At 43.2% G+C, this 16074-nt stretch overlaps 2 protein-coding genes across 2 annotated transcripts in view; one reads left to right on the forward strand and one right to left on the reverse strand.

Annotated features, from left to right (window-relative positions):
• RGSL1 (regulator of G protein signaling like 1) overlaps positions 1 to 4879 on the reverse strand; it is a gene marked incomplete at its 5' end in the record, with an annotated part of 127417 nt that extends 122538 nt beyond the window's left edge. Inside the window, one exon of the mRNA XM_026509180.4 lies at positions 4771 to 4879. Coding sequence (XP_026364965.4) covers positions 4771 to 4879 — 109 coding nt within the window. The remainder of the gene's footprint in view (positions 1 to 4770) is intronic.
• Positions 4880 to 9153: 4274 nt separating this feature from the next.
• On the forward strand, positions 9154 to 10050 carry LOC113262720 (transmembrane epididymal protein 1A-like). The gene has a single exon (XM_026509181.3). The coding sequence runs from the start codon at positions 9154 to 9156 to the stop codon at positions 10048 to 10050; it is 897 nt and encodes a 298-aa protein (XP_026364966.2).
• The last annotated feature ends 6024 nt before the right edge of the window (positions 10051 to 16074 follow it).

Consider the following 16074-nt stretch of genomic DNA (forward strand, 5'->3'; position numbering starts at 1 on the left):
ATATGGAGGTGTTCAAACATTAACAAAAAAAGAGCAACCTAATATTAAAAAAAAAATGGGCAGGGGCGCCTGAGTGGCACAGCGGTTAAGCGTCTGCCTTTGGCTCAGGGCGTGATCCCGGCGATCTGGGATCGAGCCCCACATCAGGCTCTTCCGCTATGAGCCTGCTTCCTCCTCTCCCACTCCCCCTGCTTGTGTTCCCTTTCTCGCTGGCTGTCTCTATCTGTGTTAAATAAATAAATAAAATCTTTAAAAAAAAATGGGCAGAAGATAGAAATGACTGTCTCAGAACAAATGGCTAACCAACATTTTAAAAAAATTGTTAATACTAACAATTTTAAGAAACTAACCAATTTTAAGAAAAAGCAGATTTTTAAAAAGTACGTTCTTTTTTTCACTGTCAAGTTGTCAAAAATTGTCAAAAGTATTAAAGAAATAATACTATCCATTGCTGGAGAAGATGCAGGGAAAGAGATGTAGGGAATTATCATACATGGTCTACGTTTCCTTGAGATCAGTTTGGCTGAGTGTGCCAGAATTTAAAGTGTACATATCCTTCAAGCAAACAATTCCACTCTTGCTGCCTGCAGTGGACATCTGTCATACAAGCCTAACACCATCTTTGAAAGAGCCTCCCAACATTTTGGACAATTTCCACATTATCAGGCCTGCTTTTTTGGTAGATTTTGATTTTTAATCCTTAGCCTCCCTTGTAGCTAGCTAGGGTACAGTGTGACCAGTTAGAGACACCCACTTAAGACTTCAACTCACAAATGAGCAATGTAAGGAAATTGGCTATGCATGGGGTTTCTGTTCCGTAGAGAAGTAGTGGCAAAGATAGGAACCTATGTTCATCATTATACTGGTCTGCCCCATAGTTCTGGGGTTAGTGCCACCCCATTTTGTGAACTAACTTAACTTTTTAAATAAATTCTTCCTCTCAAACTAGCCAGAATAGATCCTTATTGTCTATAGCTAGGAACTCTGATACAGTATCTAGAATAAACCTATATAAAGGGCATGTTCCAGAATGGTCACTGAAGCTTTTTTTTTTTCTATCAAGAACTTTAAATAATAAACTTTCACCAGTAGGGAAACTGTTAAATAATTTATGGAGCACTATATAAGAATTAAAAAGAACAGGGGAGATCTGTATGCCCTCACATCAGGATCTCCAAAATGAAGTGAAAAAAGCTAACTCCAAAAAACACAGAGTGTATGATCCAGATTTTGGAGACAGGTATGTTCTTGTTAACCTCAGAAGGTCTTAATTTTTCTCCTTATACCTGCCAAGAATGGTCAGGACCACAGGGCAATCAGGAGAGATGGTCTCCTGATGGTATGGTGACTCACTTCACTTAACATATCCTACAGAAAACTCTCCATCCATTTGAATACTAATCTAATACTATTGGATTTTAACCTATAACTAATGCGACCATATGTAATTTATCACTCAAACCTGGACACTTGAGAAAGAAAAGGCAAAATTAATATTTGCACTGGGACAACAGGTAAAAACCAAACTGCTACAGACACGTCGGGATTTATGGTTACCCTACTTCTAACCCAAAAAGAGATGTGCTGTATATCTTCAGTTTGCCCCTCCAAATCCACTTTTCACTTCCATCCTGGTCTCTTTCCCAGGAGACTGCCCTGGTCTGTAGCACATCACTGAGCTCATTATCCTCTGGCTTCAAGCAACATTTAGTCAATGACGAGCACCAGAAGGATGATGGATAAGACACTGAGATTAGAGTTTTTATTCTTTTAGCTTCTGTTTCTGGGGTCACCTCAGGCTGGTAGTACCCTGCCCCCACGACACCATCGGTATCAGTTTCCTAGGCTACCATAACAAATTACCACAAACTTAGTGGCTTAAAACAGAAATCTACTCTCTCACAGTTCTGGATGCCGAAAGTCTAAAATCAAGGTGTTAATTCCTTCCAGAAGCTCTCAGGGAGAATCTGTCCCATATTTCTCCCCTAGCTTCTGATGACTGCTGGCAGTCCTCGGCATTCCTTGGCTTGTAGATACATACTCAAATCTCTGCTTCCATTTTCACATTGTCTTCTCTTCTGCATTCTTCTGTGTCTCAGGTCTTCCTCAGACTTTCTCATAAAATTACCTGTCATTGGATTTAGAGCCTACCCTAAAACCAAGATGATTTCATCTCAAGACCCTCAACTTAATTATATCCGCAAAGACCGTTTTGTCAAATAAGGTCATCTTTACAGGTTCTGGGGGTTAGGGCTTGGAAATATCTTTTTGGGGGCCACCATTCAACCCACTACACTGTCCTTGCATATACCAGAACTTCTCCTATTCTATGTCCCTTGGGGCCTAGAGTTAAGAACAGCTCCAACTGTTACTCAGCTATCTCTAGTGGTCTCCTCCTTCTACCCTGCTGACATCTGCATAAGAAGAACCTTTATGAAACTGTCCTTGAACTATACCAATTTGTGTTGCCATCTATTTCCTGTTGGGACCCTGACTGAAACACCAGTGGACCAATTGCACAGGAGGTCAGAATCCTTAAATACAATTCACCCTCAGATATTTGGAATAGTGACAAGAGAAAAACTACAACTGAATTTCACAAATGTGAACATACAATGAAGGAGACTAATTTGTAAACATGTGAGTAATAAATTAAGGGGATCTTCCAAATTCAATCAAGACAACTGAAGGATTAAATTATTAAAAAATCCTAAATGGCTACTATTTTCCAGGTACTATGCAGGGATTAGCAATACACCAAGGAGAAAGATACAAAGATGTATACGTTTATACTGCAACTTATAATAAGGAATGGAAAGGAGGATTGGGTGGTGTGGTAAGCAGAATTCTAAGATGGCGCCCATGACTCCTGCCCCTGGCATACATGCTCTGTACAATCTCCTCCCCTTGAACAGGACCAGTGAATATACAGGGTTTTCACTCCCATGATTGGTTACTAATTGTTTGAGTTTGAATTACTGAAAAGAGAGATTGTCCTGGATCGTCTGACTTTGTCAGGTGAGGTCTTTAGAAGAAGGTAAATCATCAAGGAGATGTACTCCTGTTGGCCTAAAAGAAAGCCAACAGCCATGTTGTGATCTTCCTGTGGGGGATCACATGGCAAGGAACTGTGAGCAACCTCTAGATGCTGGGAGCCGTCTTGGCTGACAGCCGGCAAGAAAACAATAGCTTCAGTCTTAGAACTGCAAGGAGCTGAATTTTGCCAACAACCAGTGAGCTTGCAAGAGGACCCTGAGCCTCTGATCAGAATCATAGCCCCAGCCAACACCTTGATTTCAGCTTGGTGAGATTACAGCAGAGGTCTCAGCAAACCCATACCAGATTCCCAATCCATGGAAACTGTGAGATAATAAATGCATCGCTTACATTCCTAAATTTATGTGAATGTGTTATGCAGCAATAGAAAACTAATATAGCTGGTATTAGTTTTAGGTGAAGATGTATCCAGCACTGGTCAGTGATTAGAAACACTGTATCTCATTAAGATATGTGGCCCATTGCTGAACGATTGTAACCAAAATGAAACAGGGATCCTAATGAGAAGCTTTAGGACCATCAAGTTCTTTTGCTCTCTGTCTATAAATCATAAGGCAGCTTCTGTGAACTTAGTTTCCTGGGCTCCAGAAACAGTGGCTTGGACAGGGCTCATGAGAATAATTCTAGACTTTGAGATACTGAAGGCAGAGGAGAGAACTGGTTGGGAGAAATCAACTTAACCCTTCAGGTAGTTTGTCACATCAAAGTTGATGGCTGGGTGTTGAATTTACATGAGCTTCCTGGGGCCTCTTGGAGCTTGGCAGACAATGTATACTAACTGATTTAAGACAGATAAACCCTTAAATCTTATTGGCTTAACACAAAAGAAGGTTATTTCTCCCATGCTTATGAGCCTTCTACCTGGTCTTTCAAATACGACTCCTCCCATCTTATGACTTGGTCCTTCTCCAGTGCCTCACAGTCCTCTGTAATCAGCCAGTAGATATGGAAAAAGAAAGGGTGAAGGATAGGAGGAAGTTTCTAGAGGTCCTGTCTTGAAGTGGTGTACATCACTTCCACACACATTTCACTGGCCCAAACTCAGTCACTGAGTGGCTGGGAAGTGTGGTCCCAGAAACACCCTACACTGTGGGAGGGGAGCAAGAGTATTCAGTGGTCAGATAGCTGTATCTCTCACGGGAAATTTTGGAATTTACCATGGGGTGCCCAAATTACAGAATTAAGAATTCTGAACAAGAGAGAGCAAAGGTTAACTCCTAATTTGAGCACACATATCTGGTGTAGAAGAGAAATGATCTATGGAAAAACAGACTCAGGGTCCTTGAGTTCTGTCCTCAGCCATAGGTATGAGTTAGTCACATAGTTATAAAGGAAGAAATAGGTATAACGGAGGTAAGGTGAGTATATACTTCCACCTTGCCAAAAGTTCCCAGAACAAAAAGAAACTTGCAGCTGTTGAAATGTGATCGTCAAAAAGTACCTGAAATCAATTACATAAACTGTGAAACCTAAGTCGTAATTATGCAATGAGGTCTAAAGCTCATGTTTTAGAAAAACTCAAAGAGGAAAATTATGGGCTGGTGTGCCAAAAGAAATAAAGTACATACATCCTTTCAAACTAAGAAATTAGAATGCCGTTTTCCATCTTCTGTGAGCCTTGTTTTGGTAAGTCAATGACAAACCCCAGGCTTAGTAACCCTTATTTGAAATAAGATGAAAGTTTGGCCCATCAACAGATGGGCTATCTCTGACCTTGCGCATATTTCCATGGACCCACTTCCTGTGTAGTTCGGCTTGATTTCCCAGCCTCTGGCTTTCTTTCTTTCTTTGGTTTATTTTTGCCTGGCAGCAAGGTGAGTTGCAATCATCCTTTGTTGATGATGACGATGATGACACCCCTCCTGAACAGAAAGGAGATAAATTAAAAGATGCTTTTGGAAGGCACCATACTAAAACCCCACAGCTATTAAGAAGTTTATAGTGTAGTTCTCTAGATGCCATTTTTTAAAAAGATTTTATTTATCTATTTGAGAGAGAGAGAACAAGCAGTGGGGAGGGGCAGAGGGAGAGAGGGAAGCAGGCTTCCCGCTGACCAGGAAGCCTGATGCAGGGCTCCATCCCAGAACCCGGAGACCATGACCTGAGCTGAAGGCAGACGCCTAACCAACTGAGCCACCCAGGCACCCTGCTACATGCCATTTTTGACCAAACTTCTATCTCCTCCATGATCTGTTATTTTCACTTAAACTTTAAAATTCACTCAACATGTCATTCCATACTGTCTAAATCTGCACAATCCAATATGGTAGCTGCTAACCACATGCAGGTATAGTGTGCTTGTAATATGGCTTGTCCGAACTGAGATGTGCTGTAAGTATAAAATATACACTGGAGTTTGATGACTTAGTATGAAATGAGGAATCCGACATACTTCATTTATAATTTTTATATCAATTACATGTTGAAATAACATTTTGGATATATTGGGTAAAAATAATATCTCATTAAAATTAATTTCACCATTTTATGTTTTCAATGTGCTGTTAGAAAATGTAAAATTACATGTAATATTTTATTTCTATGGAACAGAGGTAGTCCAAACAGTTTCTAATGTCTGTTGTGTGTGTGTGTGTGTGTGTGTGTGTGTATGCAGAGGTGTATGCCTTCAACTAAATCGTAAGCTCTTTGAGGGTAAGAACTATGTCATATACTTTTTTATATGCCCTGTTATACTCAGTAGAATCCACAGCAGTAGCAAATTCTCATTTACTGAATTCCTAAAGACCTTTTTGCTCATTCTAGCATTTCATGCTCATTCTAGCATTTCATGCCACACATGTGGGAGGGTGGCGGGAGGGTGGGTCTGAGAGGCGTCTCAGTGTGGAGCAGCCAGGACATGAAGGACCTCCAGGGGCTCCTATGGTCAAGCGGAGTTCCCTCATGAAACAGCTGTCCGGGCACTCACGGTCCACAGACTTTGGGGCTGTCTGCCAGTTTTGCTAATCATTCACCACCCTCGGTTTCCTTCTCAGCTACTTGTGGGCCGTGTCTGCTTTGGGACGGGTGATTCCTATCTTCAAAGCCTGGGGTCAGGATGTTCGTGTTTTAATGACCAACATGCAGTGCTGGTGCCTGGCCAAGGTGGGGGCCTGAGCATCCCAGATGGGACCTTAAGTGGAGCTACTTGTCCTCATACGTGCCACTTCCAACCTGGCATTGCTGTTGGGTCAGTGCTGCTCATCTCCCTCCTCCCCTGACCACTAGCAACCAGCTCACAGCTGCCAGAAACAACTGGGGAGATGAGTGTGGGAGCTGGAGTGAACCCTGCTGCCCTCACTTCATATGGACCACAGCCTTAAAGTATGAGGAGCAACATTAAAAGTGACTAAATGCAGCTCCCTGGGGCCTGTAGAGAATGCATCCCCCAGCCCAGCCCAGCCCTACTATTACTTAGGGCAGAACCCTGTGCTTCTCCCAGAACAAGTCCAAAACACCAAAGAGAGTCCCTGGGGTCCTCTCCTCCCTGACTCACTTTAGAAGAGTCACTCAGATTTTCCCTTTGAATCTCCCTGCTCCGAGCATCGAGCTCTTCAAGCATTTTGATACTTCACCAAAATGAAGATACAAACGGGAGATAAATATGCTCACTTCTGTGCAACAATATTCATGCTATTTTATTTTCATTTCAATAGAAAGTTAAGTTCAACACTCAATTTTTTCAGATAAGAGGTATGACATTCAGCAAATAAAGGGAGAACTGGAATTAGAACCCGATTTATGAATTCTGGTTGATTCATTTTTTACTGCCTTATGCTGCGTTCTTAAAACTGCATTTCAATACCTCAATGGTGGCAATGGTCACCTCCAGATTACAGGATTAAAGATGATTTTTAATGTTCTTTTTGCTTATATATTACCCGATTTTTCTACAATGACTATACATTAATTGAAAAAAAAAAAAAAACCCACCTGGGGTGCCTGGGTGGCTTGGTCAGTTAAACATCTGACTCAGGGTCCTAAGATCAAGCCCCCCATCGGGCTTCACACTGGGTGTGGAGCCTGCTTAAGATCCTCTCCCCTCTCCCTATGCCATTCCTCCATCCCCACTCACTCTCAAAAATAAAAACAAAAAACCACCTAAAACTAAATTTCAAAATAAGCAAATTCCTTCATAAAGCAGAATTAAGATTCTTTTTTCCAACTTGCCTTCACACTCAAATCTTAGCCTCACTGAATCTCTCAATAGTAAGAAGCAGTCTGAATTATTGTCATCCTCAAGGGCAGAGAGAGATTTAATTTTTCTGGAATTAAGTGAACTTGAGGAGAAGTTCCTTGGATGGATAGGAGTGAGGGCTCAGAGACAGTGCTATGACCTGGGGTAAATTCTCCTCCTCTCTTCTAGGGGCACTGTCGGCATACAAGGGCTGCCTCTCTGCGCGCCCCCCCCCCCCCCCCGGCATTGGTTGTACTATGAGGACCGGCGATTACGCAGAAGACTGTGATGTCAGCATGGTTCATGCTGAGTGATAAACTTCCTTCCCCTGTAGCACAATTGCCACGCCCTGAAAAACTCCTCTATTTCGGTACCTACTGCAATAAACCCCAAACCATGTGTGGGCTCAGGGCATGCCTCACATTCCCTGTATCTTTTTTCTCCACCATCCTCTCTGCTTCATTTTCATTATTTTTTTCCCTCTCTGCTTTATACTCAGCTGCCTATTACCCATTACCTAGGAATCTGTCTTCTGAGATGCATTAGACACTAGTGGAGTAACAGATAAATGAAGCTGATGGGCTAAGTCACATTCAAATAAAACGTCCGACACCAACTCACTGGAGTCATTCACTCAACAGTATCTGCATTTTAAGGATTTGATCTTAATCCCTTGTATCAGTTAGGGATGAATCTTGGGGGCAAAGTGATATGAAATATGAATTTCTTATGGGTATTAGACCTTATAGATTTGTAGGGAAGAAGTCTATGGAAGGCTGCTAAGTAAAGAGGCCCGAGGTCATTTCAGGTCAACGTGGCAGCAGTCAGGAAGACTACTACATGAAGTTAGGCAGGAGCAAGGACAAACCAAACCTCTGAGGACAAAATGGGGCCTGGGTCTGCCTCTCACCATCTCATACTTCCATGGCAATACTTCAGTGGCAAGAGAGCTGCAGAAGAAGCTGGTGCCCTGACTCTAAGAGAAGTGAAGGGAGCTATAGGCTGGGTGCTGCCTATGCCGAGATGAGCCCCTGGCTCAAGAACAGAATGCATGAGCTACAGTGGCTCCTGGCATCCTACACCGTCGGAGTGCTCGGACTGCTGCTGCTCTTCCACCTTCAGATGCTCACGTAAACTTTTCTTGTAGCCAGCCCAACCTGGAACCATCTGAAGAAGGAAATTCTAGGAAATATGGCTTAAGCTTAGTGAGGTTGACACACTACAGAACCACCACAGTCCCTGAAAATCAATTATGAAAAGGTAGCTTTTTGTATCCATTTATTGGCCAGTTGGGGTAGGGGCACAGATGGATACGTGAAGTAAGATGAGGAGATGCAGGGAGATTTCTTGGGGATCTTTAGAACGTGTCTATAAAAGAAGAACAGAAAAGCCAGATTGACGCTAGGTGTGTATTATACGGTCACATACCCAAATGTTTGTAAATATAGGTGTTCAGAAAAAAAACCCTTACAACTGGACCAAAGCTATATCTGAATGGCCAGGCTACCTCAGGATAGCACAGCAACTCCTACCCCTATCCCATGCCCCTCTCTCCTTGTTTGAGTGCTAGGCAGCACAAGGGGCAGGAAGCCATGGGAGAAAGGGACAGGTGTGCACAGAAGTACCTCAAGGGCCACAGAAAGGAGCCTCTAAAAGCACATTCACAAGCGTTCTTCTTTGGCAGAAGTCAAGTTAGTTCCCAATGTACCAGAATGGAATGGAACAATGAGGCTTTACTCCACCACAGGCGTAGGCTTGTTTCAAGAAACATTTCCTCTGTGGGGGAGCAGTGGGTGGGGTGAGATGATAAAAGTTGGTGGAAGGCAATTCTTTCCAAAGGCCAGACCTTAAAGTGTTCCCAGAAGGTGTGGACTTGCCCATACTTTGCTCTTCTCTCCTCTGTTAGACAGATCTGTAGTTCAATGGGAACCTTTATTGGTCATGTGTACCCAGGATTATTTCTAATCGTATATGCACTGTATCAGGCAATAGTAGCCTCCAAAGCTGTGATATTCAAAGACTCTCTCCTGGATCGTTCATGCCATCCTAGGAAGGAGGGAAGATGGGCCAGGCTGTGGAAAATATCCTACGGAGGTTTGCTGAAGATGGTGACTGGCTCCATCTTGATAGCTTACGAGATCAGCTGCATTAAAGGAGGATTGATACTGATGAACAGAGAGTTGCCACCGAGATTTATGTACCCCAAACAGTGGCAGCACCTCACCATGTTCATCCTCCTCACCCTCAACGGCTGTGTAGATGTCATGAGCAAGAACTTGCTGCCTCAGAGGTGTGTGCTTCTAGAAAAATGCACCCTGGTCCTGACCTTCTATGTGCTTCTGCTGTTGTTGATGTCACATGTCCAGAACTCAACAGGGATAGAGCTTCAGACACACTGTCTGCTCATCTTGGTGGTGTTTCTATTGATGCTGGTGTTGACTATAGAGCTGTGGACTCCTGACACATTTCACCTCTTGCTGATTGAGACTTTTCTGTTTCTGATGATGGGCTCCTGGCTGATACAGGCGGGCTTTATTCTGTATAAGCCAGTCACTGGCTACCCATGGCAGGATGATGACATCAGCGACATCATGTTTATCACCACCTTCTTCTGTTGGCATGTGATGATCAATGCTTCGTGTCTGCTGGGAATCTATGGCATCTCTTCCCTTTGGTATCGTCGTTACTGTCCCAGCTTGAAGCTGATGGCATCCAAAGAAGCTCCACATCACAAGGGATCCCTCTACAAATTGCTGCAGGGAGTGGAGCAGTCCGAGAAAGAAGACCAGGCTCTTCTCCTTTCAAAAAGCTCTTCCTGAGACAAGGCCTAGAATGCCTGGCACATTGTCCACCCACCTTCCTCCTCGCAGGTTTTCTCAGACATGTGCACTGTACCCTTTTTGGTCCCCAGTGAAGGTAATGGCCACAAAGGAGCACAGTTGGTCTCCATCTGCTGGTGTATCTCCTGTCCTTGAATGTCTAATTGCTGAGGAGATGAGGAGAGAGGAGTCTGAGAAAGGGATGCTGATGGGATTGGTGGGGTGGTGGGGAGAGCACCAGGGAAGTAGGTGAGTGTGCAAGAAAAGCCACGGGGGACAGAAGATGCAATAGAAGGGAGGATTTCAACGGGAGGAGAGCAGAGTCCAGCAGTCGTTCCGTCACCACCTACTTCTCCAGGTACAGGTGATTGCCTTTCACCTGAGAGTATAATGATTTCTCACAATTCAAAACTGGAATCATTCAAACCTCATCCTGATAAAAGAAAGTGGGTACTTCAGTTCGCTTACCAAAGTTGCACCACCATGTGGAAGTAATATAAACAATTTAGAATTAATTTGTAGTGGTTGAAAGTGTGCTTTGTATCCCCCTCCTACTTTTAAGGATTGCCTTCATTTCAAATCCAAATTAATAAAGTGAGACTTTATAAATGCTTTAATTTAGTAACACTTCAGATGTACAGAATTCAAATATATAGAATTCAAATGCTCGGTACTTCTTCAACTTCCTATTTTATTACTCCTGTTCCATTCAAAGCTTACCTATTTCACCACCACCACCTCTACCGGTGTAATTTCCTGGATTGTATCCTTGTGTCTTTGTAAATTTCACTCCCTTGCATCTCACAGAAAGCCATGAGACAATCACATTTACCATGTTATCTGGTACCCGTGTAATTTCCTGGATTGTATCCTTGCGTCTTTGTATATTTCACTCCCTTGCATCTCACAGAAAGCCATGAGACAATCACATTTACCATGTTATCTGGTACCCAGCATAAAACCCACCTTCACCCTCACCCCACTGAGCACCCCCAAGGAGGCCTTCTCCAAGAACTCTTACTAACTCCTTTGTTCTGGAACTCTGAGGTGCTTATACGAAATCCACCTTGTTAAGTTGTTCATACAGCTGATACACTGTGCTTTATACTGTCTCTGAAATCATTTCTTTTGGGGAGGTTTTTCTCACCACCTTAAGACTCCTAAAGGGTAGGAACTTTGCCAGATCCAAGTTACATAACTTCCTATATATGCACCAAATATGTAGCATAGGTAATGCTTAATAAGGGCTTATTTGCTTCCAGAATCTCCGCCTACCCCGGTTCCTTCTAAATGTTTTTCAGGACAGGTCCAGGGTTCTGTGAACCTCCGGGAAACACCAACAGTCCTAAAGCCTGAGTCATCTCCTTAGTAATGGGCCCACTCTCTTCCTTGTTCCTGGGATAACAAAATCCACCAGCCTATTTCTAAATTGTTTACTCTGTTATTGCTTTTTAATCCTCCAAAGTGTTTCTATAAGGAACTCCCGAAAACTGAGACCCAGCAGGTTGACTTACCCACATCTTAGAGCCGGTACAAGGCAAGAGAGGAATTCAAGTACAGGTGTGTCTGACTCAGGCCAGTGGCTGTGTCCTCTGGGCCACAGTGACTTTGCTAATAGCAATGGTGAAGGAAGTGATACTCAAACTGAAATTGTTTTAAAAAAGAAAGAAGGAAAAAAGGGAGGAAGGAAGAAAAATGGTCACCCAAAAGGCCCACCTGGAACGAGTGGCACTGTGTAAATACTCCAGATGTCCCCATAAAGGGCGTGTTCGTGTCTGTGTCAGATTTCTGTCCACCACCCAATCCCCCCAGCCCGGCCTCCCCTGGGAGTGAGAATCTGGCAGACTCTCAACTTCTGGCTGGGTCTTAAATTTCTGGGCTCAGATCCGAGTGAGGGCTGAGGATAAGACTTGTTTGTAACCACGTTTTCTGATCCTCGCCATTTCTCCCTTAACTCTTGGGCTCTAGACTCTTCTTGGTAGATGTTCTTCTCTCTTTACCTCTTGCACACACTGGTGGGAGATGAGGAAAAAGTACCAAACACTCTTAAGCTGCTCTTTCCTAGTCATTTGAAGCCTAATTTTATAATAATAAACAAACCTCTGGTAATCAGTTGGTAATCCCAACATAGTATCTCTTAGATATACAGTGTAGGTAATAAACTTGCATGTTATTAATTTACTATATTTGAGATAATAACACAGAGGCCCTCCCCTCCAAGGCCAGTCAGAAAAAAAAATTCCCTCTTAAGCTTCGGGGAGATTCTCACAAAATTACACCAGAGGGCGCTACGATCACACCGCCCCAGCCAAGCCTCTGGCTCTCCAACCTGGTAAACAAGTCTCCTCTGAACTGGTTCAAAAGTGGGGGGAGGGGAAAGGAGGTCAGGAAAAATAAGGAACTAAGTCTATGTATTGCCCAAGCAAGCATCCCCAGAACATATCCCAGGGTTGTTTGTTTCCCATTAAAATCTGGCATGTGAACGTGAAGTAAACAGGGATTCAAATCAACTAATGGGATAGAGGGTAGGGAGGCAGGACTGTGGAATCAGTTGAGGCTATCTCTGGGGAAAGTACCAACTAAAGGACACACTCTGGTCCAAACAATTTTTTTAACCACAATGCTTAATTACCTAAGCTTTTAAAAATAAGCTTCACTAATGTTCCAACCAATCTAGAGAACAAAAGAGATCCATACATAGAGAATAAGGAACAAAATTCATCTACGAAAATCCCAGGTTCATGAAATAATTAAACTGGGGACAGATGATTAAGTATGCAGAATGAGCCCTTTCCTCAGTGGGTACAAGAGGGATTGCAGTGTTGTGGAGGTGGTGGCCCAGGAACGTACCCACAGCAACCTGAGGAGACTGGAGGAAGGGAAACGCAAAAGGCTCTCAAGGGAGTTGCACCTGGCAAGTGCATTTGGCTGTGAAATCCTGCCCTAAGGTGACTTCAGCAAGCTACCACAGGTTACAGGCGCCAGTCTCCTCACTGCAGAATGATGTGCAGATTAGTTCCGGAAGTGCACAGCTTTAATTTTCTCAGGACTTCTTTCCCCGTGTTGTTACCAAAGATGAACTTAATTCCTCCCAGCTCCCCAGGTTCCTATTGGAGTCAAGATTTGGAGTAGGGCTCAAGCCCAAAACTTCAGTCATAACACACACTTTGGGAAATGGAGTGTCCCGTATTTTGAGTGATTTCAAGGGACCTTCAACAAACCTCAAATTAGGCTAAAGAACAAATAGCTGAGACCTGAACTTCTAGTTTCCTAACCTGAGCTTAAGAATATCAAACAATCAGTCTAGGGCCATACCATCCTGGATGCACCCCATTTCCTTGAATCTGGGAAGCTCAGCAGGGTCAGGCCTGGTTAGTACTTGGATGGGAGAATACCAAACAACCAGGAAGGATATAAAGAACAATTCTTTTGTGTTCAGTGGTCGGTACTGAATTAAGGTAACCTGGTCTTTCCTTCTTTAATTATGGAGAGTGAAACTGGAAAGCTTGGCCAATGGTAGCTTCTTCCCAGAGTTTAGTTTAAGAGCCATGATATCAACTTCCAAGGCTGTTGTTTTGTTCTTTTTGTTTTAAGATTATACTATGTCTATAATCTATTCTTTAGGAAAGAACTGGTGTTGATTTAAAAAAAAAAAAAAAAGCATAGTTTACAATTCTGGGTTGGGTTTCCAGGGTGTTCCTCAAGTCTGGATCTCAGCTATGTTTCTTGAGCCTGAGCTAAGAGTTTTGTTGAATGCTTATTGAAATCATTCAAATATAGGGAAAACTCCATTTCCCAAACTGCCTGTTATGGTTGAAGGTTTGATCATATTTGAGCCCTACCCCCAATCTTGCCTATGATGAGTGCAAGACAGCCACACAAGCCCTGGGAAGGCACTTCCAGATCACTCGATTAAGAACTTTACCGGGCTCCTGGGTGGCTCAGTTGGTTAATCGGCTGCCTTTGGTTCAGGTTGTGATCCTGGGGTCCTGGGCTCTCTGCTCAGTGGGGAGCCTGCTTCTCCCTCTCCCTTTGCCTGCTACTCTGCCTGCTTGGGTGCTCTCTCTCTGTCAAATAAATACATAAATAAGAATCTTTAAGAACTTTACAACTTGCAAGTGAGAATTAGTCCTTTAGAAGAGAGAGAAAGAAATTGAGAGAACTAACAGATAAAGCCCACCCAAGACAAGGCCTTTATTACAGGACAGCAGGACAACACGGAAGGGATGCTTTTAGTCCCCAGCCCGTTCTGTAGATTCGGAACAAAAAATGTTTACCTGTAATACTGCTCTCCCACTCCACTCACCTGTTGGACATAGCTACCCTACTCTAAGAGGGAAAAACCTGACTTCAAAGCACATGTAATAGAACCCCCTATCGGCTCTGATACTCGATGTACCAAGAGATGGAACAGTTCACCGGTTCAAGCATGCTAATGCTCTTTCATGGAGAAAGTGGAAAATGGGGGCGAGTGGCAATTTAGAGAAGAAGGGGGAAGAGAACAAAGGGCCCCAGACACAGCAAAGTCAAACTGAATGAACAGGCAGTCCTCCTTTTAACGTCTCTAAAAGTACAGTCTGGGTTTCTGGGGGCAAACCAGTTAGCTGCTTCTGCTTTTTCTTCCCCTCATACTCTTTAAAGCTTCCCTGATCAGTCCCCAGACTCACTTGAGCCCTAGTTGGGCTGGTTTCAGTCAGTATGGGGCTGACCAAGGACAAGGCCTTTTGTTCCCTACCGAAAGTCTCAGTGGTCATGTATTACATTTCTAACCCTCACCAAGTATGCCTCTGGTCACATGAATGGATCAAAGCAAATCCATTTGCATTCTCGGAAACGCAGCTCAAAGCACATGTTTTCTTGATGGTGCCGCTGTCATTTCTGTGTGATTAACAAACATCACTTATTGAACACTCATTCGGGACACTATTGGGGGATAGAAAGATGAGTCAGTTGCTTAAGGAGGTGAAGATACCTAGCAAGTGAAGCAGGTCCTCACATGGCAAAATATAATACCGTAAGTTTTAAAAACTGCATTTGCTTCTTATTGTCCCATTTTCTAATATGTTTGCCACCTGCATCTCAGAAGCTGGTGGAGATGCCTGCAGTAGAAGGCTCTAGTTTATGCTTAGGCAGTTGGGCATCTGAAAACTAATATCTTTTAAAATAAAAACATTACCTTTCCTCTTCCCCACTTCCCCTCCTCAACTCAAGACTGAGTCAGAAAGTTGTGCTTCGTGGGTTGTTACAGGGAAAGAAAGAATCCAATCTCTTTGGGTTACCTTGACCTATAATAATTATAATTACTGTTTTCTAAGTTTACTATATTCATCTAGTGTATAAGCTATCAGAAGGAATCCTTACACTATACAAGGTAACTGTTATCCCTATTCTGTAGGCAAGAAAACTGTGGTTTCATGTGGCTAAGGAAACTAACACAAAGCTGGTAAGAAGCGAAGCCCAGATCTGAACCTGTGTTTGTATGACCTGAAGCTCAGCCTTTAACCACATCATGATGCTTCAACGTACAGCATTGCAACTGAAGATGCTCTCTCTTCCCTTTGCAAGGAACCTTACCCAGTGCAGAATGGCACCTGTCTGAAATATACCAAAATCCCGTGTGGGGTGAAAGCTGCATCTGTCACTTAAAAGCACTACAGTTTCAGACACACTCTGGAATGGAAGGATGTTGACCAAAGAGGCCAAGTTATGTGTGTGCGGTCACAGGCAACATTTCTTTTCCATATTTGTGGTACGAAAAGTAACCACAAGAACAAACTTCTTCCCTTCCTCTTCCAAAGGCAATGAAGCCGGACTTCTTGGTCTACAAACAGAAAAATCTCCAAGTCTCATATACTGGGGCCCCTGAAAGAGGCAATAAAGACTAGACACCATCAGGTGGGCTTCAGGCAATAAAAAGAGATACTCAAGCAAGGGCACCGGTAGCAGTGAAAATACCGTGTGTGTGCAAATGTTGTGTCTCTCTATATACCATATGGTTAGTATGCATCTTTTGACAAACACCCA

The sequence above is a fragment of the Ursus arctos genome, unplaced genomic scaffold (assembly GCF_023065955.2).
Source record: "Ursus arctos isolate Adak ecotype North America unplaced genomic scaffold, UrsArc2.0 scaffold_2, whole genome shotgun sequence".
NCBI lineage: Eukaryota > Metazoa > Chordata > Mammalia > Carnivora > Ursidae > Ursus > Ursus arctos.

Bases quoted from the DNA above. Each gene is read 5' to 3' on its own strand.
- LOC113262720 (XM_026509181.3), top strand. From the start codon at position 9,154: ATGGGAACCTTTATTGGTCATGTGTACCCAGGATTATTTCTAATCGTA.